The sequence below is a fragment of the Zingiber officinale genome, chromosome 9A (assembly GCF_018446385.1).
Source record: "Zingiber officinale cultivar Zhangliang chromosome 9A, Zo_v1.1, whole genome shotgun sequence".
In the NCBI taxonomy this organism is placed as follows: Eukaryota; Viridiplantae; Streptophyta; class Magnoliopsida; order Zingiberales; family Zingiberaceae; genus Zingiber; species Zingiber officinale.
The window spans coordinates 129,665,262-129,688,484 of record NC_056002.1 but is presented as its reverse complement, the minus strand read 5'-3'; the positions used below and the strand labels follow the sequence as shown (position 1 = coordinate 129,688,484).

Here is a 23,223-nt window from a genome sequence, read left to right as displayed (position 1 = left end):
GGCGGCCGACGACGACCGTCACAGCCGCTGGCACAATCGCTGGCTGGCGCAAACGACCGCTAGCGGGTGCAGACGGCCGCAGGCTACCACCGCCGACCGCCGCTTGTGGGCGCAGGTCAGCGACAACTGCTGACCGCTGGAAAACAAAGAACAAAATTCGGAAAGAAGGAAAACTCAAACCTGCGATCGGGATCGGGGAAAAAGGAGAAGAGTCGACCGCGTGCGTGAGGGAACGAGAGAAGGGGTAGGGTATTTTTAGGGAGCATTACCGACGGAATTAAAATTTCGTCGATAAAATCCTTAATTTACCGATGGAAATTTCTCTTCCGGTAGTACAATTAGAGTTTACCGATGAAATTAATGATTTCATCGATAAAATTAAAGTTTACCGATGGAATTTTAATTCCGTCGGTAAAACTATTTTTTTTTGTAGTGCTCTAAGACCTTAAGCAATATCTCGCTGCCATGTACTTCTGTGGATGGTTGATTACTCGATTATAAAAGTGTTTAGTTCTGATTTTTAGGTATTGAAATAAGAATGAGAATAAGAATTATAGTGTTATAAAACAGAAATAAGTATGAATATGTTTATCACTTTTAAAAATAATATTTAGTTTAGTTGAATATTTTTTATAGAATAAATTATAATTATCTTTTTACCTTTAGAAGAGAATAAGAGAAAAAAATTAGATGGGAGAGAAAGTTGAATGTGAGAGAAAAATATAATAAAAGAGAATAATAAGAGAGAAAATGTGATGGGAAAAAAATGAAGAGAGGAAAAGTGTGATGAGAGAAAATTAGGAAAGAGAGTGTGATGAGAGAGTGCATGATGAGAGAGGATGAGAGGAAAAATGTGATGATCAGAAAAAAAGTATGATGGGAGAGAATGGAAAGAAAGAGTGTGTGATGAGAGAAAATGAGAAGAGAGTGTGTGTGATGGGAGATATTGAGGAGATAGAAAGTATCATAAGAGAAAAAGCGTGATGAGAGAAAAAGTATGATAAAAAAATTGAGGAAAGAGAGTGTGATGGGAGAGAAAGTATGAAAAAAAAAATGTGGAACCGCCACATTAGCGGCCCCCCTAGAGCCGGTCCCACGGATATGGAGGGAGGTAAATGCAGGTACACAGGTGGAAAGTGCATAGCGGAGACGTTAACCCCAGGCAGTGACACCCCGGGGATCGACCCCTGGACCTTTCAGCCACAGAACCATACACTCCCCATCTGTGCTACGCCCTGGGGACAAATGGGAGAGAAAGTATGATTAGAGAAGATGAGGAGAGAGAAAATACGATAAGAGAGAAAGTGTGATGGGAGAGAATTAAAAGAGAGTGTGTAATGAGAAAAAAATGAGGAAAGAGTGTGTGATAGGAGAGATTGAGAAGAGAGGAAGTGTGATAAAATAGAGTGCGATGAGAACAAATAAAGAAAGAGAGTGATGAAAGAAAAAGCGTTGTGAGAGAGGATGGGGAGAGAGAAAGTGTAATAAAAGATAAGTGTGATGGAATAAAATGAAGAGAGAGAGTGATGAGAGGAAATGAGGAGAGAGTGTATGATGAGAGAGATGAGAAGAAAGAAAGTATGATCAAAGAAAAAAAGTGATGATAGAATAAGGAAAGAGAAAATATGATAAGAAAATTTGATATGAAAGAAAATTTGAACAAATATATTAAGAGTATTTTTGTCTCAAACTTAATTTTCATTCCATTCTCATCAAAACTCAAGGGGGAGAGGTGGATTTTATCAATATCTAAATTTTTAGATTTCATTTCAAAATTTGAATTATATTCCCATCAACAAAATACAAAGTTTAAAAATAAAACTATTCCCTCATTTCCAAATCCCTAAATTAAACACCACCTAAATTCAAAGAACAATTATGAGTTGCGTGGAGCTTCCTGTTTATCTCAAGTTTCATAATTAGTAAAATTATACTAGTTTATCTGTATCATCGTAAAATATGTCCATAAACAAAATGCAAGAAGGGAAGACATCAAAATGATATGAAAAGTAATAAAAATAGTAAGTAAAGACGTCAAATAAGCATATAAGGTCTTAAGCAACTAAAATGATAAGTATCAACGAAAGAAAAATATAGAGTGTCCATACCCTCTCATTTTAATCTCACTAGATAAATCTCAATATAAATCTATATTTAATATCAATTATATATATATATATATATATATAATCCATTTAATTATTTATTCATGCTTAAAAATAATTTAAGAAGTAAAAAAAACAGAGCTGCAAATTATCCTAAAAGTTTGTATACTACGGAGGTTTTCGAGAACTTAATCTATAAAAAATAACAGTTTACATTTTAATATAATCCTCGACATTATTTAAATTAATTAGCAAATGATTTAGTCAATTTAAATTATTAATTTTATTATTATTAAATCATTGGCCCTAAATCATTTACAACTTATTACTTGGCAATTACTCAAATTCATATTTTAATTATCTTTTTAATTCTCATTTAATAAATTCAAATTATTCTCAAACAATCCATCAAAACTTTTGATATCCTTTTAAACTAAAACATTTAATTAATTAATCAATCTGTATATTATTTTCTTTATCTTCCACCTTCCCTCACCGTGCAAAATCAAACTTTGGAAACTCGGACAACAATAACAACTAAGAATTATCTCATTGGATGAGATCAGTAATATGGATACTTTTAATTTATTGAGTACTATTTTTTATTATATTATTATTTATATTTAAATAAATTTTATTTTATTTTATTATTATTAACCATCTTCCTCATTTTATTGTTGCAAAATCAAACTTTGGAAACTCAAAATAAGTTAAAATTACCCAGCCACCCATCGATCTTAGCCGACAGATTAGGAAGACGGGGATTGCACGACGGAGACAACCAGAATTGAACTGGGCCATAGCTAGAACAACCTTTTCCTGATCTATCTCCGTGTAGATTAAAATTTTAATGGAGCGTTTTGAAAAAAAAATGTGCAAATTATTTTATTTATTTCATACATGATTAGTGGGAAATATCCCTATTGATAAAAAAAAATCAATTGGTGATAAAGACCAATCAACAATCTTCATTTTTCTAATGGAAAATAGTATTTTGGATTATCGGTGCCTTACTTTTTCTTCATAAACACCTTATTTTAAAAAAAAAAAAATGCACCCCTTAATATTATTGTTGTCAATTTTTTTTACTATAGATAGTATTATTATATTAAAATATTTTACTATTTCTATTATAATTATTCTAATTAAAAACAATTTTGATCAAGTTAAAATTATTTTTGATAAATTTTAAATTTGGTCAAATTTAGTCAATTTATTTTACCTGTAAAAATTACCAAGACAATTGTTATTATAAAGCTAAAATAAAGATATGAGTTATTGGCTGCTGTTAGGAATTTGGAGGTGGTTGCTTGGTTTGACGAAGAGACTGATGGGTTGGTAGGGCTTATGAGTTTTTTCTACGGTCGAGTCCAAGGAAGTCTTGTGTTATTACAATCTCGAAGAGCTTCTATAATATTTTGGATGACGACAAATGGAAGATTACCCACGAGATGATTTCAGGAGGAGATGTAATGCACATCTTCTTTGGATGCCCCCCTATTGTGGAGTTACGGAACGGATATGAGATTCGTGTTGGTCTGGAACGATTTGACAGAAGCGCTGGGACGAATATATTCACTTTTTTATCATCACGAAACGAATCCGAGAGTGATTGCACATGTAACATGAGATGTTTACTCATGGCAGGATGTTACAAGTCTACAAGTAGTCCTATTGTGGGATTGGAGTTTTAGCCAAAGCTCGTCAACTTGTTGTTTCTTCTCTAATGTTTGGTTAGCAATAAATAATTATTTATTTTAAGAGTACAGTTTGATATAGATAGTAAATTTATTAGACCTTTATTAGGGTTGTAAATAAGTCGAGCCGAATCGAGCCGAGCTTTGGGTGTTCAAGCTTATTTGATAAGATAACCGAGCCGAACCGAGCTTAAAATGAACCAAGCTTTTGAAATGAGTGTTCAAACTTGGCTTGGTTTATTTTTTATGAGCTTGTTTGAAGCTTGGCTTGAGCTTGGTTCATTTAGATGTTATCAAGCTCTCAATTCGAGCTTGGCTTGAGCTTGATTCGAGTTTGGCTTGAGCTTGGTTTGAACTTGGTTCGTTTAGATGTTATCAAGCTCTCAATTCAAGCTTGACTTGAGCTTGATTTGAGCTTGGTTCGTTTAGATGTTATCAAGCTCTCAATTCAAGCTTGTTTGATTGTTTGAAACTTTTAATTATTTGATTGGTTATTAAGATTGATAATTTAAATTTATTTATTTATTATATTATATTTTATTATTTATTTAGCATATTGAAAAGAATTTTATTAATAAATATTGTTCGTGAACATTGTTCACGAACGTTGTTCACGAACATTGTTCACGAACGTTAACGAGCTGAACACATGTGTTCAAGTTTGTTTGTTTAGCTTAACGAGCTGTTCAAGCTTGTTTGTTTAATTAATCTAATGTATATTGAACAAACATAAATAAACTCTTACCAAATCAAACATCAAACTTATTCACGAACGCTTGATTCATTTACAGCCCTAGCCTTCACTAAACACTCATAGCAAACCTTTTACATTTTGTCCCGTATATATGTATTCACATACTTATCATTAAAATAACATAAAATAAATAGATGAATAGTTGTTATAATAATATTAAGATTAAAAAAAAAACAAAAAATACGTTGGAATTACGTTTTTTTTTTTTAATGAAAATGATAATAAAGGTCTTTCCGTCACAGAGAGAAGAAGAAGGGTAGAATTACGGTAGATATGCTATATCTAATTTAACAATAGTTTAGGGGTTTATTTGAAAACCCGTTCTATTTTATAATCTACTTGCCCCTTGCTTTTCTTCTCCTTTTGGCCTTTCCGTCGCCGCGTCGCCGGCGCCCATGTCGGGACCCTAATCCCCGCCTCCCTCCGCTACGATGAGGAGGCCCCATGGCACCTCCCACGGTTTCCTAGTCCAGCAGAAGTGGCTGGTGCTCCTCCTCGCAATCCCCCTCCTCGCGCTCTTTCTCCTCGTCCGACCCCTCGGCCCACTCAAACCCCACCGCGCCTCCGATCTCGACCGATCCCACGAACACATCCGCCCTCCCGCACCTCCACGTCTCGCCTACCTGATCTCCGGCACCAGGGGCGACGGACGCCGCGTCAAGAGGCTCCTACATGCTCTGTACCACCCATGGAACTTCTATGTCCTCCACCTCGACCTCGCTTCGCCTCCCGAGGAGCGAGCGGATCTGGTGGCCTACGCCTCGTTGGTGGCCACTTTCCTCGAGTTAGGCAATGTCCGGGTGGTGAAGGACGCTAATCCGGTGTCGGAAAAGGGGCCGACCGTGGTGGTTTCTACCCTACACGCTGTTGCCGTTATGCTGAGGGAATTCAAGGATTGGAGCTGGTTTATCAATCTCAGCGCTGCGGATTATCCTCTGATGCCCCAAGACGGTATTCTTCCTCTACTTTTACAAAAAAATTCCTTTCTTTTTTATTTGCCTACTTTTCTTTCACCGGGTAGTATTCATTGGATCAACCACTTCATCGGTTCGGTCTTCGTCATAAACTTCCACTTCGGGGTTCTGATTCGATAGAGATTCGGAATTTCCATAGTGGCGAAAAAAAGGAGTTTCGATCCAAAAAAATGACTTTTTATTTGTTGGTCTTTCTCTTTGTTTCTTATTGCCTTATTCCTTTTCTTGTATGCAGATATTCTTCATGTTTTTTCATACTTGCCTAGAGATTTTAACTTCATTAGGCACACGAGCGATATTGGTTGGAGGGAGTAAGATCAAAATCTCCAAAATTATTATTATTATTTGTTCTTGTAGGATTATCATTTTTTTTTTTTATGTTGACATGGTTCGTACAGGTATGAGAGGGCACGCCCGATCATCATAGATCCAGGGTTTTATAAGCCAAATAAAACTGCTGTCTTCTGGGCTAAAGAAAAGAGGAGCATTCCTTCTGCTTTCAAAATATTCACAGGTTAAGATTCATTTTTTTTTCCACCTATGTTTTATTAATATTCAGAATTTTATGTTAGTTTCATATCTAGGAATTTGTTCTATATGGTTTGAAAAATTATTATTAGTTATTTCATCAGAAGACACAAGCACTGTCGTAGAGAAAGATAGTGATTGGATTTTGTAGACACTCTTGTGCTTTCACAAACTTATGCACTCGTTGGACCTCAAAGCTCATGCTTAGATGGCTTCTCCTTGTATTTTTGCAAAAGAAAATTTAGGTTTTTTTCCTCCTATTTTTATGTTCTTTTATGAAGTGATCTTCCTCAGTTTATCCAAATTAAAGTAGGCCAACAGTAGCAAAGTATATGAGGTTAATTTTCAGATACGACTACTTAAGATTAGTATTGATTTCTTCTTTATTCAATTAAGGATAGCTGGAACACTGCTATACGTTGGAAGTGGTACACTAGCAAGTGGTGACTCTATTCTTTTCTTACTTTACATGATTAACACAGTTTGATGGATCAGTAGTGATTCAGATCATATCTCTTGAGATGCTCTTTAGTGGCGACTAACATTCTTTTATGATTGGTGTAGCAGTTTGGTTGATGAATTTTTTCTGCATTTTGTCATGCTTTGTGAACACTAAGATTTTGGCAAAACTATGTTATTTCCTTTGTAAGCATAGGTCACTGTTGGCAGTTTACTCAAGAAATCCTTTATTATTATTTTATTCTTTAATGGTTTGGAATAGTTTGCATCAACAGATTATCAGGAGATGCGTCATTTTTCTTTCAACTATCTCCTATCTACTATCCTTTTAAAATTTTAATGTATATCTTTTTGACCGTATGATTTCAATGTTGCTTTCATATTGACAAGTTTGATCAACAAATTGCTATTATTACTGCCAAAGCACCAGGTGCCATTACTAATCTTTCATCCAGCAATAACTACATTGAACAACAACTTAGACTACACAGTTCGTTACGTAGAATCAATTGATGGTGACTCTGTTACATTTTATATATCATCAATTTACAATGATTGTCGTTAAATGTTAATGCAAGTACATTACCATTAACCATCTTACATGAAGAACTTAGCAATTGAATATCTTTACATAATTGAAAATTTTTCATTCAGTTTTTCAAAGTGTTTATATTCATTGTTTCAATGCTTATGTTAGTCATTCTTGTTACCTAAACATTGTCATTAGTTGAATTATAGAAGATTAGTTTCTATATTGATGGTACTGATATTAGTTTTCCTTTTTGTGATATTTCGATTTACTATGAACTGTGTAATCGGTTTTGTTCTAAGTTTCTTCTCCATCTTTGTATCTTGTGTTTTTTATCTTGTGATACCATCTTTGTATCTTGTGAACTTTTTACATTTTGGTCTACTCTTTTCTAGGTTCCTCATGGGTGATTCTATCACGACCTTTTCTTGATTTTTGCATCAGTGGATGGGATAATCTTCCTAGGACTTTGCTTATGTATTATACAAACTTTTTGTCATCCTCAGAGGGTTATTTCCATACTGTAATGTGCAACTCCAAAGATTTTCAAAACACAACAATTAATGACGATCTGCGCTTCATGGTGTGGGATAATCCACCTCGGTTGTACCCGATGAATCTGACATCACAGCACTTCGGTTTGATGGTTGAGAGTGGATCCCCTTTTGCACATTCTTTTGCTGAGGATGATCCTGTTCTCGAAAGGATTGACCGCGAGCTTCTGCATAGATCCATAGGGGGATTTACACCCGGTGGCTGGTGCTTGGGTGATCCCCAGCTCAGTAGAGATCCTTGTTCCGCGCATGGAAGACCCGACACCATACGGCCAACCTTAAATTCAAGAAGGCTGTGGGCATTGTTGGTGAAACTTCTTCATCCTGATAATTTCAGGCCTAGACAATGTATATAGCTGAGATACGTCAGAAACAAAAGGTTGTAGAAGTCAGTTTCCACAAGGCTGTGACATCGCTGGCGAGGCAACAGAAATTTTAGGTGGTCTGTCGATTGACAATCCTCACAGAACAACTCCCATTTTGATGTTTCCATTTCGGCCAGCTTTAGAGGATTATGTTTTTTAAAAAAATTTGTTGTCAAAGGCTTCCAAACTTCTATACGGTGACCATGTTTTATTTTCTTGCATATTGAGGTCCCTGTGTCCTGCATGTTCTATTAAAGTGAGAAAGATAGAGTGGAAGGTTTCTTCAGGTCCTGTAAGCTAAATTTCGTTGTTCTCGTGGGAAATCTGTACAAATTTGAAGTCTTTGGATTAATTTTATCTTCTTTACTTCTGATGTTTGCAATTTCTACTGTATGTGAACAATTTATTTTAATAGATCATTTTTATTTAGGAGCATAAATAATTAAGGAGATTTTTACTTTGATTAGAGGAGTTTTTATTTTATTTTTTCATTAATAGATTTGCACGAGAAATACTTTTGTATTTTAAGAAAAAAAATATGAAAGGGAATTTTTAATTTCATAGAATATCTAAAACTTTTTTTTGGAAAAAAGTATAATTCTAATAAATAATAATAATAATAATTTTAAAACGCAATGGATCTGATCGAGCCTTCACCCCACGAGAACGACTCGTTCTTGAATTCCTCCCGCCTCATGACGGGCCAATCTCGCCCGTCCATATCGGATTGGACGACTTACATTACGCTGTCGGAACATTCTAGAACCTGGAGACGCTATATAACCCTTCTCCCGTCTATGCTTTCTCCTCCTCTATACTTTACGAACCCTAGAAGCGGAGTTCGTTCTTCTCGCTTGCCGATACCTATCTTCTTTGATCTGTCAAGGTAATGGCCGGAAAGGGTGAAGGTCCTGCGATCGGGATCGATCTCGGCACCACTTACTCGTGCGTCGGCGTGTGGCAACATGATCGGGTGGAGATTATCGCCAACGATCAGGGTAATCGAACAACCCCCTCTTATGTTGCCTTTACTGACTCCGAACGCCTTATAGGAGATGCGGCCAAGAATCAGGTCGCCATGAACCCCATCAATACCGTCTTCGGTGAGCATTCTCTTCTGGATCTATATCTTCATCTCGTTTTTGGCATTTAATTTGTGTAGTAATTTTTTTTCTGATACCCAGCGATATGAATCCCGAATATTAGCTATTTTTGTTATGGATCTGGATTTATTTGCACATCTGGATTGCCATTATGTGTTTAACTGAAGAACTGTGTTTCGCATCTGTGAGATCTTTTATCCATGTTGCTATGATAGAGAGTGATACGGATCTGTATTCGAGTTATTACTATTATAGATCTGTTTTTAGTTTATAGAATAGAAATCTTGATTATGCGTTTCCATAAGATCTATGATTCACTTGAAGCACTCGAAGCATCATCGCTTTATTTGTATTCGATTTGGCAAGATCTATTTATATTTAACTTTTGTCTACTAGATTTTTCCTCGTCAACTACAATTATCTATGATATCATGCTTCATTATATTTTTCTGTAAGGTTTGTTGATTTGATCCTGTTATTTTTCTGATATATGATTGATCCTATCGAGGTGTTTGTGTATGTGTGAGTATATAGTGATTTACAACTATTATGTTTAGATCTAACATTTTTGTTATGATTTTGTCCTTGTATTAGTTTATGTTCTATCCCAAAGTGCTAGAAAGTTCTGGCCTCAACTTAACCCATTTAATAATTAAATACATTTATATTCAGCGAGGTAGGGATCTTTATGCTCAGATATTGAAGTTTAGTGCCTTACATTGCAATTGTTTGAAAGAATTGCAACCCATGCCTAAGTATTAGCATGTTTAGAATCGTCATGATTTAGATGAGTAATTTTTATTGCTACTTGTAATAAATGTATTACTTGTCTGCTGTTTGATTTTAGTGTTAATTTGTTTTGTCATGGTTATCTATGTTTGTTGACTGTTCTAGTGTGATGTAGTTCAGATTTGTTCAATGATTTGTATATGTTTGGTTGGTACATAACGTTGAGAGGATTTCCTGGCTGCCTAATGTTGATGGGTATATTTTATTGTTCTATTGGGGCAGATTTAAAATTGACTTTTTTCTTCTATTTGTGATTTTACTCGTCATTAAGACTTCTTTTTTCCTTGTCTTGTATTTTCCTATCTAGATGCTAAACGTTTGATTGGAAGGCGCTTCACCGACAGTTCTGTTCAGAGTGATGTCAAGCTCTGGCCTTTCAAAGTTGCTTCTGGCCCGGGTGACAAGCCCATGATTGTGGTCGATTACAAGGGAGAGCAAAAACAATTCTCAGCCGAAGAGATTTCTTCCATGATCTTGATCAAGATGAAAGAAATTGCCGAAGCCTACCTTGGATCTGTCGTCAAGAATGCCGTTGTCACTGTCCCTGCATACTTCAATGACTCACAGCGCCAGGCCACAAAGGATGCTGGTGTCATCTCTGGTCTCAATGTGATGAGAATTATCAACGAGCCTACTGCCGCTGCCATTGCTTATGGTCTTGACAAGAAAGCAACCAGCGTGGGTGAGAAGAATGTTCTCATCTTCGATCTTGGTGGTGGTACTTTTGATGTCTCTCTTCTCACAATCGAGGAGGGTATCTTCGAAGTCAAAGCTACTGCCGGTGACACTCATCTCGGAGGTGAGGATTTTGACAATCGCATGGTGAACCACTTCGTCCAGGAGTTCAAGAGGAAGAACAAGAAAGACATCAGTGGAAACCCCAGGTCACTTAGGAGATTGAGGACTGCTTGCGAGAGGGCAAAGAGGACCCTCTCCTCAACCGCACAAACCACCATTGAAATTGATTCTTTGTACGAGGGCATTGATTTCTACTCCACGATCACGAGAGCTAGGTTTGAGGAGCTGAACATGGACCTTTTCAGGAAGTGTATGGAGCCCGTCGAGAAGTGTTTGCGCGATGCCAAGATGGATAAGAGCTCTGTTCACGACGTGGTTCTCGTCGGCGGATCCACCAGAATTCCAAAGGTGCAGCAGTTGTTGCAGGACTTCTTTAACGGTAAGGAACTCTGCAAGAGTATCAACCCCGATGAGGCCGTGGCTTATGGTGCTGCTGTCCAGGCTGCTATTCTTAGCGGCGAGGGTAATGAGAAAGTCCAGGACCTGCTCCTGCTCGATGTCACTCCTCTTTCGCTTGGTTTGGAGACTGCTGGAGGTGTCATGACTGTCTTAATCCCCCGAAATACCACCATCCCAACCAAGAAAGAGCAAGTCTTCTCGACCTATTCTGACAACCAACCTGGCGTCTTGATTCAGGTTTATGAGGGTGAGAGGACTAGGACCAGAGATAACAATCTGCTCGGTAAGTTTGAGCTCTCAGGAATCCCCCCTGCTCCTCGTGGCGTTCCCCAAATCACTGTTTGCTTTGATATCGACGCAAACGGTATCCTGAATGTCTCTGCCGAGGATAAGACGACTGGACAGAAGAACAAGATCACCATCACCAACGACAAGGGCAGGCTTAGCAAGGAAGAGATTGAAAAGATGGTTCAAGAAGCCGAGAAGTACAAGTCTGAGGATGAGGAGCACAAGAAGAAAGTGGAAGCCAAGAATGCGCTCGAGAACTACGCCTACAACATGAGGAACACCATCAAGGACGACAAGATCGCATCTCAGCTTGGCGCGGCCGACAAGAAGACGATCGAGGATGCGATTGAGAAGGCCATCGAGTGGCTCGACGCCAACCAGTTGGCTGAATCGGACGAATTTGATGACAAAATGAAGGAGCTGGAGGGCATTTGTAATCCCATCATTGCTAAAATGTACCAAGGTGCTGGGGCTGACATGGCTGGCGGAGTCGACGATGATGGGCCTTCGGCTGGCTCAAGTGGTGCGGGGCCGAAGATTGAGGAGGTAGACTAAGCCTTGTCTTTCTCCTTTTGACAGTGCGCTGTTCCGCTGCTGCTAGAGTTTGCTTTCGCATTTGTTTTGTGGTAAGATTTGAATTGATACTATTTTGAATTATCTCGTCACTGTCATTTGCATGGTTTTTTAATTCTCGAAACATCTTTTGCATTTACTATTAATATTAGTACTTTTCTTGGAATAAGTTGCCGGATTCCGCACCTTCAGCTGCAGCTTTCCTCGTGCCATGTTCGGTACCATTCTGTCATTTCCTGAAATGGGTATCAATTTTAATTCGTGTTGTATTATTAAATCCAGTTTCATCCATACAATTTGCATTTAATTGACAATACTATCAAATTAAACAAAAAATCAATCAATAAATAAATTAGTTACGAGTCATCTGATACAGAGATATCCTCAATTTAGTCGTAACACTTCATACCACTCAGTATCTGATCTCGAACTAAGGGTCTGTACAACTAAAATACAAGAGCACAAGCAAATGAACACCAGTAAAACTTCAAGACTGACACAACCAATCCTCTATCGCGAAACGGAGAGCCTGATTGGGCGTTAGATTTCGGTCTTTCAGCTTCAGGTTGGTCATAGGAGAAGTATCTTGTCCGCTGCTAAACCACTTTCGCAATGCTCTACCTTCGTAGGTGAACCCGTCTGCTGCAACTTGAGGATCTTGCATGATCTCCTATTTCATATGGTAACTAAACTTGGTAAGCTCAATGATGGAATAAAATTCATATCCGATCCCAAATAGAAGGATGGAACAAACATGGCTCAACATAATTAAAGTTGTTTTTATTTTACCTGAAGGATTGGACACAGGAAAAATGAGGGTACTGGTCTTTCCTCTGTCACATGCAGTTGCTCTAAATCATTTACAAGCTCAGGTGTCAGCTCTGGTTGATCTTGAGCATTTGGGTTGAGGCATCTCAAGCCGACCTCTGCGAGCCTTCTTGCCACAATAAGTGGCCAATCTCCTGCTCCTGCATCCAATATCGATACCAAGTTGCCAGACAATAGAGCCTGACGAACCTCACTCTCCAATCCCCTTGCTGGTTTCCCAGTAAGCAACTGGAGGATGATGATGCCAAAAGAATACACATCAGATTTTACCATCAACTCTTTAGTCATCTGGTACTCTGGATCATAGGAGAATGATGCACTATAAAGTTCTAAGTGTCGGGATTTGAAAGGGTTGTGTTCATCCTGCTGCGCAAATTGGCATCGGCCAAAATTGCTAAGTTTGCATGTGTAGTTGTCATCGAGAAAAATGTTCTCAGGCTTCAGGTCACCGTGGACGATTTGTTCAGGTTCAGACGAGTGCAAGAAGAGAAGTGCACAGGATATTTCAGCTGCTATGCGAGCTCGGATCCTCCAGGTCATTCGCAGTGTGGTGTTTTTGTTGCAGAGGCAATCTTGGAGTGTTCCATTCGGCATATATTCATAAACGAGGGACAGGGCTTGAGGGCACATTCCAATAAGAGTCAGCAGATGTGGATGCCTTATTTTGCCCAGAACATTGACCTGGAACACATAAAAGGTTACATTGCATTAGCAATTCGGCATCGAAAAAAAAGCCTACTAGAAAGAATGTTGTCGTCACACAAAAAAAGTGACTGCATCAGGTCATTGAATTACGAAACTGAATGTCTCTTTTCATTACACTATCCTATAACAAAGAAATATTTTAACAGTCGAGAAAAGATTGTATGTGTCCATGGCCAAGGGCGTACCTCCTGTAGAAACTCCACCTCACCTTGAACATTACGGCCGTGCAACTGCTTTATCATCACAGTTTTGTTCCTAATTTCACCCTTATAAAGACAACCACATCCCCCTTGTCCCAACTTGAAGCTCTCTGAGAAGTCACACGTGGCGGTTTGCAGATCTGCCAATGTAAACTCAATGCAACCATTACTGTGATTAATAAGCCGCCTCTCCTTTGGCCCGTTGTTCTCCTCCCTTCGTGTCTTGAGAATCTCAATTGACGATTGGATGAGCTCCAACTCCCCGGCAGCTTCCTCAGTCAGAAGAGCCATTTCATTTGCATGAGCATATAGGATCTCTATGGTTTTCATGGAATATTGTAATTCCTGCAAAGCTTCATCCCGCTGGCTTAAAACCTCTTGGCAGTCTTGCTTAATAGTTTTCAGAAGACCTTCAAGCTCTTCTCTAATTTGGATTTCATTCTCATGTGCAGCTTCATAAGTCTCGACCTGGTTAGCACATCAAACAAATTCAAACATTGGAGTTAAACTTCCAGAAGATAAACATGATTCAAGTATATATTATCCTCAGTAACCTAATAGAGATACATATGCATTGAACTAAGCAAACGTTTCACACAATAGCTCACCGTGAACAATTAGTATGGAAAGATAAATATGTCATTAGTTACCGTGCTGATAGCTTCTGCAACTTCATATTCCAATTTTTTCCGGTTTGAAAGCTCCAAAAATGCTTCTCTTTTTGATTTTTCAATTTCCATTGTTACTTCCTCGAGCTGACAATACAAGTCATCCTTCTCTAACTCATCCTATTAAATAAAATCAAACTGAAAAAATGATTGCTGAGAATCTTGAAAAGCTAGCAACAAAGCTAAATCATTTTCATACATCTTCCTTGGAGTTGATATCATTTGGCTGCTCTGTATCAAAAGATGAAGCCATATACTTATCACAAGGTTCTGGTAATTCAAATTTCATGCTACTAGTTATGTTAGAGTCAGCAGTTGGGATCCCAACTGTGCTCCTGTATCCATTCAGCTCCAAGTTTTTTATCCCTTGAAGATCAGCGCCGAGAATACTATGCATCGTGAGCTCTGAAATGAACAGTGGCTCACCGTTACAACTTTGTGGACTTGACCAAATTTTCTCTGAATAACAAGTTGGCACGATGCTGTCTGCAAGTTCACTGGCTTCCCTTGTCCAGATATGTCTGCCTTTGCTTACAAAACATATCTCGCAGAATGGAGGCACACTCTTTGCGCTAAACAATGTTTTGCTGAAGCTCCCTTTCAACTTGAAGCAACTGCAGTGATTCCAGCATAAAATCCAGATATCAGGCGTGGTAATCCATGTTGGTTGGCTAATTAATACACGTAGATTATAGGGTGTGAATAACACAGCTACCGACATTTATATCAGTCACACGACTCACACCCTGGATTAAGCATTCACTTTTTAAGTAATTTTGTGCATATGCCTGAACATGGACATCTAGAAACCAACAATTAAAACTGCCACTTACTTCTCTGTACTCGATCCCATAACAAGCTTCCTAATGCTATATTGAGATACTATGTTAGCGATTCCATTCCATAGTTGATCAGTCTCAATCACCACAACTCTCGCAAGCACCTGCATATCGCTAAGCGAAAGTTTAGCTTTATTCAAGTGTTTAACCAACAGTGAAAAAGGCAATAACATGGCAAAGACATTGCATGGAATTCCAAATTCATTGTATGCGATCGAACTGGAACTATAGTTCTATAATTCTAAGGTAACTACAATGGGAGAGACACTACAGTTTTAAAATCGCATTTAGGAAGTCCTACAAAAATAACATGAGTTAGAGAAGAAGAGCTCCTCTGAAAAGTCAAAATGCCAACATCGAGTGATTCCATTTCCACCTACAATGCATAAAAGTTAACAAGATATGGGAAAACGTACCTGTTCTTCATCGCAGAACCTAAGATAGTTTAGTAGGATTTTCTTCGTCTCTTCCCTCTCAATTCTTCTATATGCGGACACCAGCTCCTCGTTAGCTTGGCTCACAGGAATTTTTCCTACTGAAATTAGATAGAATCAATTCAGAACCAAAGAAATCATAGGGCAAAGCCAACGAAAGGAAAACATGCAAAATATGAAAACAACATGGTCTCAATTGAACTTGAACAATAAAACCTATTTAAGAAACTTGAACAAAGCAATTCATAATGCCCAAGAAGACAAATCAGTTAATTCATTGCTTGACATGCTTGCAATAAATCCAAGGTAACATCTTATGATCTTATCCAACAAAAATATATCCACTCCAAGAGATAACAAAAGAGTGCAAAACAACAGTAGCAATAAACTCTATTTAAGAACTTCAGCTAAGCAATCCATAATGATTATGAAAAACCAATATATCCATTGCTTCACATGCCTGCAATAAATCCAAAAGTAACATCTTATCATCTCATCCAACAAAAATATATGTATTTCAAGAACAAACAGTTACATATCATCATCAACAACAATAACAACGAAGCCTTTAACATGAATTTTATCATATTTTGCCTTTCCTAATCAAATCTTATTGGGTTGCATCAAGCATTGGGGCCTTTCATTTGCTTCCGGACCACAAGAACAAGACGAGACAAAGAATGATTGAGCTCCATTCCAAGGTAGCGCAAGATTCGTAGGACACAACGTTGCAGAGATAGAGAGAAATGATTAAAGAAGAAAAGTATAATTTTAAATAAAGAAATAGATAGAAATCAAACAATGTTTTGAAATCTCGAAAAGGGAACAGACAGATGTGAACGGGGGGGACTCACAGAGGGTGGGGATCAACGGCGATGGCCGGTGAACATGGAGCAGGCAGATCTCCCGGCACTCGAAGCGGCGAAAGGTCCATCGGAGCAAGCTCAGGGTCTTCTCCGGCAACCGCCCCACCGCAACATACAACTTCCCGCCATCGTCCCGGACCCCCGGCGACGCGCGGCGGAGAAGGAATCGGAGCGCCGCGTCCTGCCCAGATCCGTACCGCTCCACCGCCGGGCTCAGCGGCGGCGACGGGCTGAACAACTCCATTGATTCCCACAGCGCGAGGGAAGAGCGAGAGGGGGGGGGGGGAGGGAGCAATGGGAGATAGCTCGAGCTCGACCTTTTTACTGACGCGTGTGGATGGGGAGAGGAGTAGGTAATCTCGTCAACCGTCGACCTCATCACCAACCCACCGTATCCATTGGATGATATCCACGGGACCCAAACAATGTCCCACAGAAGACTCGGCCACGGGTAAAGTGTGTTTCTTAAAAATAGGCGCAACTTCGAGCATATTCCCGGCCGCTCTTTTTAATAACAAGTTTTCCTGATTTGCGAATAGACCTTTGAAAGTTTTTAAAATTTTCAGCATATCGTCTAAAGATATAACGGCAATTTACCAAAAGGCATATTACAATTAATATATTTACCAAAAAGTACATCACGATTTTGTATTTACCAAAAGATACAGGTAAATGATATATATTACCGAATATAACCCTACCACCAACCAACACCTCTGATCAGTCATCAATTCCCAGGCATCCGAACCACATTTTTAAAAAACTTAGATATTAAAAAAAAAAAACGATCATTAGGGTACCTCCCTCCTTCGTGACATGCGAGTGCAGCTCGGTCTTGTGAAACCCTAGTTTAGTGTTCGTGAGCCATCAGTTCGAGTTTTTCTCAAGCGCCATCTAGCTAGCATTTCAGTTTAATTAAAAACTAGGAGTGTTCGTGAGCCATCAGTGAAGGATTCTAGGGTTTACATTACATTAATCAGCTAGTATCATAATGGCGCAAAGACATCGATCGGGTGAATCATCATCCTCGCCACATCAATTAGCTGTAAAGGTTATCATTTTACAAATTCTGTGATATTGAGAAGCTGAACTAGTATGATATAATTTTTTTTATTTTTATAAAGTATAGGGTTCAGTTGATGTTGGACAGAAACTGCATTGGAACAGTGTCCTCGGTCACTTTAAAAGTTTTTTTCAACCATCCACGAAGAAAGGAACGCATGGAGGCGGTGTTATTTTACATGACCGACACATAGTGCTGATCAAACAGTCACCCTTTCGTATTTTTTTGGACATAGAAGATATGCAGCACATCCGTGGGATTTTGGTAAATATATTTGAAAATTGGGATTCAAGTAGTCAAACCTTTAGATTCTCAGGTACAATTTATAAATTTGTATTTTAATTACAAAGTAGTTGTATGGTAAAATTTAAGCTTTTGCTAAACGTGGGCCTGATACGGCATCGTATCAGGCCCAACGTGGGCCTGATACGACATCTTATCAGGCCCAACGTGGGCCTGATACGATGGAGTATCAGTTCTTGATATGACATTGTATCATGTCCACGGTGTTCCTAATACTTTTGTATGTGTTGGTAGAATTCTAATAATAATTTAACTTGGTCAGGTGTTCCGGTTTGCTTCACAAGAGGAGACGTTTCATTGCTGCTCGGTATTGCAGACCGAGGAGCTTCAATTCCGATTGATTCAGCTAAAGCATCCAGTGACCTTTTTCTAACTTACTTCTCAAACAAAAAAGAAGCTACTAGATCAAGAATTGAGGAGTTGCTTAAATTTTATGGCAATCGCGTTGAAGTTGAAGATGATGTTTTATTATTTTGCAAATTCTATATTTTGTATATATTTGTTTGTGTCTTATTTTCTTCTAGTACATATAAGGTCCCGTTAAGTCTTATAGATATAGTAGATGATTTTGAGAATCTTGATAGATTCAACTGGGTTGAATCAATCCATGAATTTATGGCTCCACAATTACCTAAGATTGGGGACATATTTTCATCAATCGAGACAAAACATGCTAACACCAACCTCCCTTACCTAAAGGGATTTGCTGGTCTTTTGGCAGTAAGTGTTTAATTTGTGTGAAAATTTTTAATATTTTGCGAACAATTATAAAATAGTTAACCCTTGTCATGGTGAATCAGGCATGGTTTTTGGAGCATGTTCCAATCCAAAAACCATATAAAATAAAAGGAGCCAGAATAAATAAGTGGAGGAATATTCCTTCACATATTAGTAAGGTGAGAGAAATGATTAACCAAGTTTCATCTGAAGAGGTAAATTTAGAATACTTTGACTATAGTTTGGTAAAAAAGTATGGTTTTAACATGTGGTTTAATATTCTTACAGGTTGTGATTGACCTAATCCTTAACCAAGATGAAAGATCATTGGTTGAGAACCTTGCTGGCGTTGAGGACAGTCCACATGCAATGGAGGCATCACAAATTGAAGTGAGTGTAGGAGGAAGACAGATTAATAAGGATTGTTGTAATTGCATTATTCAAGCAAACATAAATAAAGAGCTAACAATGGAGAACATGCAATTGAAGGAGAGGGTGAAAGAGTTACTTAAAATAGTTGAAAAAAAAGGCATGGAATCTCAATATAGCGAGCCTGTAGACGATCCTCAAATTGAACCTGTAGGTGTTACAACAAGAAGTAGGAGAGGACGTGACAGAAGTCGCTATGATTACAGGGATACTCCAATTGATAGTCCATTGTGGCTCAAAACTTTACCTAAGAGGCAGCGTAGAAATATGCATATAAGTGAGCCTGCGGAAAAAGTTACAAGTATAGGAGAAGGAAAAAAATTTGTCAAAGAATATGTTGTTGTGGGCAAGGGGAAAGGAAAAATAGGTTTGGATGAAATGGAAGAAGAAATTAATATTGTACAAATGATGGAAGATAAATCTGATGAAGAGGCAGACAAGGATGTAGAAATGTTTGCCAAATATGACAAAATGAGGAAACAAGCAATTGCTGTAAGATGATATATGCAAATTTCTTTGCAATTTGTTAAATATAATGGATTATCTAATTGCCTTTTTTGCTTGTATGCATAGTATGTGAAGAAGCAATTTAAGTCTTCCAAGAAAAAAAAACAAGACGAAGAAGTGACGTACTTGTTAAAAGCCTTGGAGGAAATAAAGTATGTAAATTAAATAGTTGAATAGTAAAGTATAATATATGCATATCTGATTTCATATTTGGGCTAAGGTTATCAAAAAGAAATTTGTAAAAATAATCTGTGATTTGTTTACTTTGTAGGTTTACAAATGATATAGTTTGGGAGGAACCACCCTTTTGTTTAAATTTGTATTCCCTTTTATCTGGTGTGAATGGAGAAATGTTGACAAGAGGGGATGTAATCGACACGTATTGTAAAATTTTATTTAGGGGGGCATTCCCGTCTGGAAGCACATACAACAAGTCAATATATTGTTCAACATTCTTCACAGTAAGGAATTGATTTGATGATAGTAAAAAATAGAATTCTTTTTATTAGTTGGTTATGTATGTATGACTTTGCATATTTGTAGTCATTAATGAAATCGTTAAGTAAGTTTGCCTTCCAACACATGATAAAGACGGATAGACGAGATGAAGAGGTAAGGTATATATTTATACCTTTGTGCAGTGATAATGCACACTTCCACTTGCTGGTGGTGGACACCAAATCAATGACGTTCAATCAGTACAATTCTCTTGCAAGTGGAAGTAAATACAAATATGAATTTGAAGCAGCGGTGAGCATCTAATAATAATGATATTGTTTGTATTTTAATATAAATGCTAGTTGATGGAAAATGAAAATTTCCTCTTCAATCTTCAGGTATCAGATTTTAAATTATATAGTCGTGAGCACGTTGCTGCTATTCATCCAAACTTGGAAAGGCATTATCCGTTTGATAGATGGGTCTCTCGCACAATTGAATGTCCACAACAACAAGCAAGGTAAATCGAGCACAATGTGTGAATATAAATAATTGATAAAAAAATATTGACAATTAAAATGCTGTTGTTCTTTACAGCGTTGATTGTGGCTTCTTTGTGATGCAATACATTCGATGTCTCCTATATGATATGAAGATAGACTTCAAACAAGGAGACATGAAAAAGATTAGAATTGATGTAATGGTAGCAATTTTGAGGGATAAATATTTTCAAACATTGGATTAAATATCCAGTCTTGTAAGGCAAAAACTTGTATAGAATGTAAATGCAATTATTACGTAGTGTAGGACTTTTAATATCTTTGTATGTAGTCTTTGTTGTATAATACGGTGGTATGTAGTGTATGAGAAGATTAGAAATTGTCACTGGAATATTAATAATATTGCATAGTGATTAGTCAGAAATATAAATCACAAAATACAAAATGCAATGCTGGTGCTTATCAGTGGAAAGAGACAATGTATATAAGTTGTAATGCACACCATTTCTATCTTCTCAAAACTGAAAACATGGTAACGGTTGGGATTGTTTAAAAAATCAAATAGGCTCGGACCAACAGTCGGTTTCCAGAGCACGTCACTAGGTTCCGTGCCAACTGTCACGGAGCAATACCTTATTAGAAATGGAGTATAAATACGTTTTGACACCAGATATACCATCTTCCCAGTTAGAACTTCACAGGGAACATGATTTCAGGTAGAACCAAGTAGGGGAGGGCCATCAGTGGGTTTTGGTCAAAACCCACTGATGGACCTAAACACATCGGATTGGACCCATTTCAGGGCTAGTGGTATTCTGGAGTTGCAAGGACTCAGAATCTGGTGGCAAATCCTTATTTAAATATTTATAGGTGCTGGGAAAAATTTAAAATACAATCAACCTCTGTTGGGCCTGATATGCTTGGATATCAGGCCCAAAGTGGCCTTGGCACTTATAAATGGCAATTGGCACGGAGCCATACTTCGTAATCCATGGTGTATAAATTATGTTTGACACCATAAATACCATCTCCCCACCAAGACCTTCACAGGGGATTTGATTTCATGAAAATCCAAGTAGGGGAGGGCCATCAGTGGGTTTTGGTCAAAACCCACTGATGGACCTAGACACATCGGATTGGACCCATTTCAGCGCTAGTGGGTGATAGGACTATCAGTTAATAAATGTTTATTTATCTGGGAAAAATTTAAAATACAATCATTCTTCAGGGGCCTGATCAAAATGATAAAATAACATCAATTTTAATAGTCACCTTCCATAAGGTAGAAAAGAAATGGCACTGCCGTGCGAGCCATACTTCGTAATCCATGGTGTATAAATTATGTTTGACACCATAAATACCATCTCCCCACCAAGACCTTCACAGGGGACTTGATTTCATGGAAATCCAAGTAGGGGAGGACCATCAGTGGGTTTTGGTCAAAACCCACTGATGGACCTAGACACATCGGATTGGACCCATTTCAGCTATAGTGGTATTCTGGAGTTGCAAGGACTCAGAATCTGGTGGCAAATCATTATTTAAATATTTATAGGTGCTGGGAAAAATTTAAAATACAATCAGCCTCCGTTGGGCCTGATATGCTTGGATATCAGGCCCAACGTGGGTCTGATATCCAAGCATATCAGGCCCAAAGTGGCCTTGGTATGGTATCCTTTCTTATAAATTTATACTATCTCCCCTTTTCTATAAACTCAAAATGTGCTACCATGCTCCTTATGAAAAAATAAATGGCAACTGGCACGGAGCCATACTTCGTAATCCATGGTGTATAAATTATGTTTGACACCATAAATACCATCTCCCCACCAAGACCTTCACAGGGAACTTGATTTCATGAAAATCCAAGTAGGGGAGGGCCATCAGTGGGTTTTGGTCAAAACCCACTAATGGACCTAGATACATCGGATTGAACCCATTTCAACTCTAGTGGTATTCTGGAGTTGCAAGGACTCAGAATCTGGTGGCAAATAATTATTTAAATATTTATAGGTGCTGGAAAAAATTTAAAATACAATCAGCCTCCGTTGGGTCTGATATGCTTGGATATCAGGCCCAACGTGTGCCTGATATGAATATCATTTAATAAAGCAGTATTCTATCTCCCCCTAATAAAAACTCCAAGCATTCTTACAGGGGCCTGATCAAAATAATAAAATAACATCAATTTTAATAATCACCTTCCATAGGGTAGAAAAAGAAAAGGTGTGCACTGTTCCGTGCCTACTGACACGGAGCCATACTTCGTAATCCATGGTGTATAAATTATATTTGACATCATAAATACCATCTCCCCACCAAGACATTCACAGGGGACTTGATTTCATGAAAATCCAAGTAGGGGAGGGCCATCAGTGGGTTTTGGTCAAAACCCACTGATGGACCTAGACACATCGGATTTGACCCATTTCAACTCTAGTGGTATTCTGGAGTTGCAAGGACTCAGAATCTGGTGGCAAATCATTATTTAAATATTTATAGGTGGTGGGAAAAATTTAAAATACAATCAGCCTCCGTTGGGCCTGATATGAATATCATTTAATAAAGCAGTATTCTATCTCCTCCTAATAAAAACTCCAAGCATTCTTACAGGGGCCTGATCAAAATAATAAAATAACATCAATTTTAATAGTCACCTTCCATAGGGTAGAAAAAGAAAAGGTGTGTACTGTTCCGTGCCTACTGGCACGGAGCCATACTTCGTAATTCATGGTGTATAAATTATGTTTGACACCATAAATACCATCTCCCCACCAAGACATTCACAAGGGACTTGATTTCATGAAAATC

The 23,223-nt window shown here is 38.0% G+C and overlaps 3 protein-coding genes across 3 annotated transcripts; 2 read left to right on the top strand and 1 right to left on the bottom strand.

Annotated features, from left to right (window-relative positions):
- Positions 1-4,901: 4,901 nt before the first annotated feature.
- LOC122020110 (beta-glucuronosyltransferase GlcAT14B-like) lies at positions 4,902-8,347 on the top strand. The gene is made up of 4 exons (XM_042577874.1): positions 4,902-5,507; positions 5,766-5,841; positions 5,929-6,044; positions 7,442-8,347. The coding sequence occupies exons 1-4, from the start codon at positions 4,988-4,990 to the stop codon at positions 7,954-7,956; spliced, it is 1,227 nt and encodes a 408-aa protein (XP_042433808.1). The 5' UTR covers positions 4,902-4,987; the 3' UTR covers positions 7,957-8,347.
- A 432-nt stretch (positions 8,348-8,779) lies between these two features.
- On the top strand, positions 8,780-12,084 carry LOC122018484 (heat shock cognate 70 kDa protein 2-like). Its single transcript, XM_042575811.1, has 2 exons — positions 8,780-9,068; positions 10,165-12,084. Exons 1-2 carry the CDS (start codon positions 8,855-8,857, stop codon positions 11,895-11,897), a joined length of 1,947 nt encoding a protein of 648 aa, XP_042431745.1. The 5' UTR covers positions 8,780-8,854; the 3' UTR covers positions 11,898-12,084.
- Positions 12,085-12,239: 155 nt separating this feature from the next.
- On the bottom strand, positions 12,240-16,731 carry LOC122018483 (U-box domain-containing protein 33-like). Its single transcript, XM_042575810.1, has 8 exons — positions 16,444-16,731; positions 15,572-15,690; positions 15,150-15,259; positions 14,516-14,930; positions 14,299-14,436; positions 13,634-14,116; positions 12,705-13,424; positions 12,240-12,585 (listed from the first exon to the last, which is right to left on the bottom strand). Exons 1-8 carry the CDS (start codon positions 16,697-16,699, stop codon positions 12,403-12,405), a joined length of 2,424 nt encoding a protein of 807 aa, XP_042431744.1. The 5' UTR covers positions 16,700-16,731; the 3' UTR covers positions 12,240-12,402.
- Between the last annotated feature and the right edge of the window lie 6,492 nt (positions 16,732-23,223).

What these genes read in the sequence shown, in the direction of transcription:
- LOC122020110 (XM_042577874.1), top strand. Translation starts at nt 4,988, where the DNA reads ATGAGGAGGCCCCATGGCACCTCCCACGGTTTCCTAGTCCAGCAGAAG. An exon ending in TCCTCTGATGCCCCAAGACG is followed by an intron (nt 5,508 to 5,765) that starts GTATTCTTCCTC and finishes TCTTGTATGCAG; the next exon opens with ATATTCTTCATGTTTTTTCA. An exon ending in TGCTTTCAAAATATTCACAG is followed by an intron (nt 6,045 to 7,441) that starts GTTAAGATTCAT and finishes ACTCTTTTCTAG; the next exon opens with GTTCCTCATGGGTGATTCTA.
- LOC122018484 (XM_042575811.1), top strand. Translation starts at nt 8,855, where the DNA reads ATGGCCGGAAAGGGTGAAGGTCCTGCGATCGGGATCGATCTCGGCACC. An exon ending in CCCCATCAATACCGTCTTCG is followed by an intron (nt 9,069 to 10,164) that starts GTGAGCATTCTC and finishes TTTCCTATCTAG; the next exon opens with ATGCTAAACGTTTGATTGGA.
- LOC122018483 (XM_042575810.1), bottom strand. Translation starts at nt 16,699, where the DNA reads ATGGAGTTGTTCAGCCCGTCGCCGCCGCTGAGCCCGGCGGTGGAGCGG. An exon ending in ATGGGATCGAGTACAGAGAA is followed by an intron (nt 14,931 to 15,149) that starts GTAAGTGGCAGT and finishes GAATCACTGCAG; the next exon opens with TTGCTTCAAGTTGAAAGGGA. An exon ending in AGGTGGAGTTTCTACAGGAG is followed by an intron (nt 13,425 to 13,633) that starts GTACGCCCTTGG and finishes TATGTGTTCCAG; the next exon opens with GTCAATGTTCTGGGCAAAAT.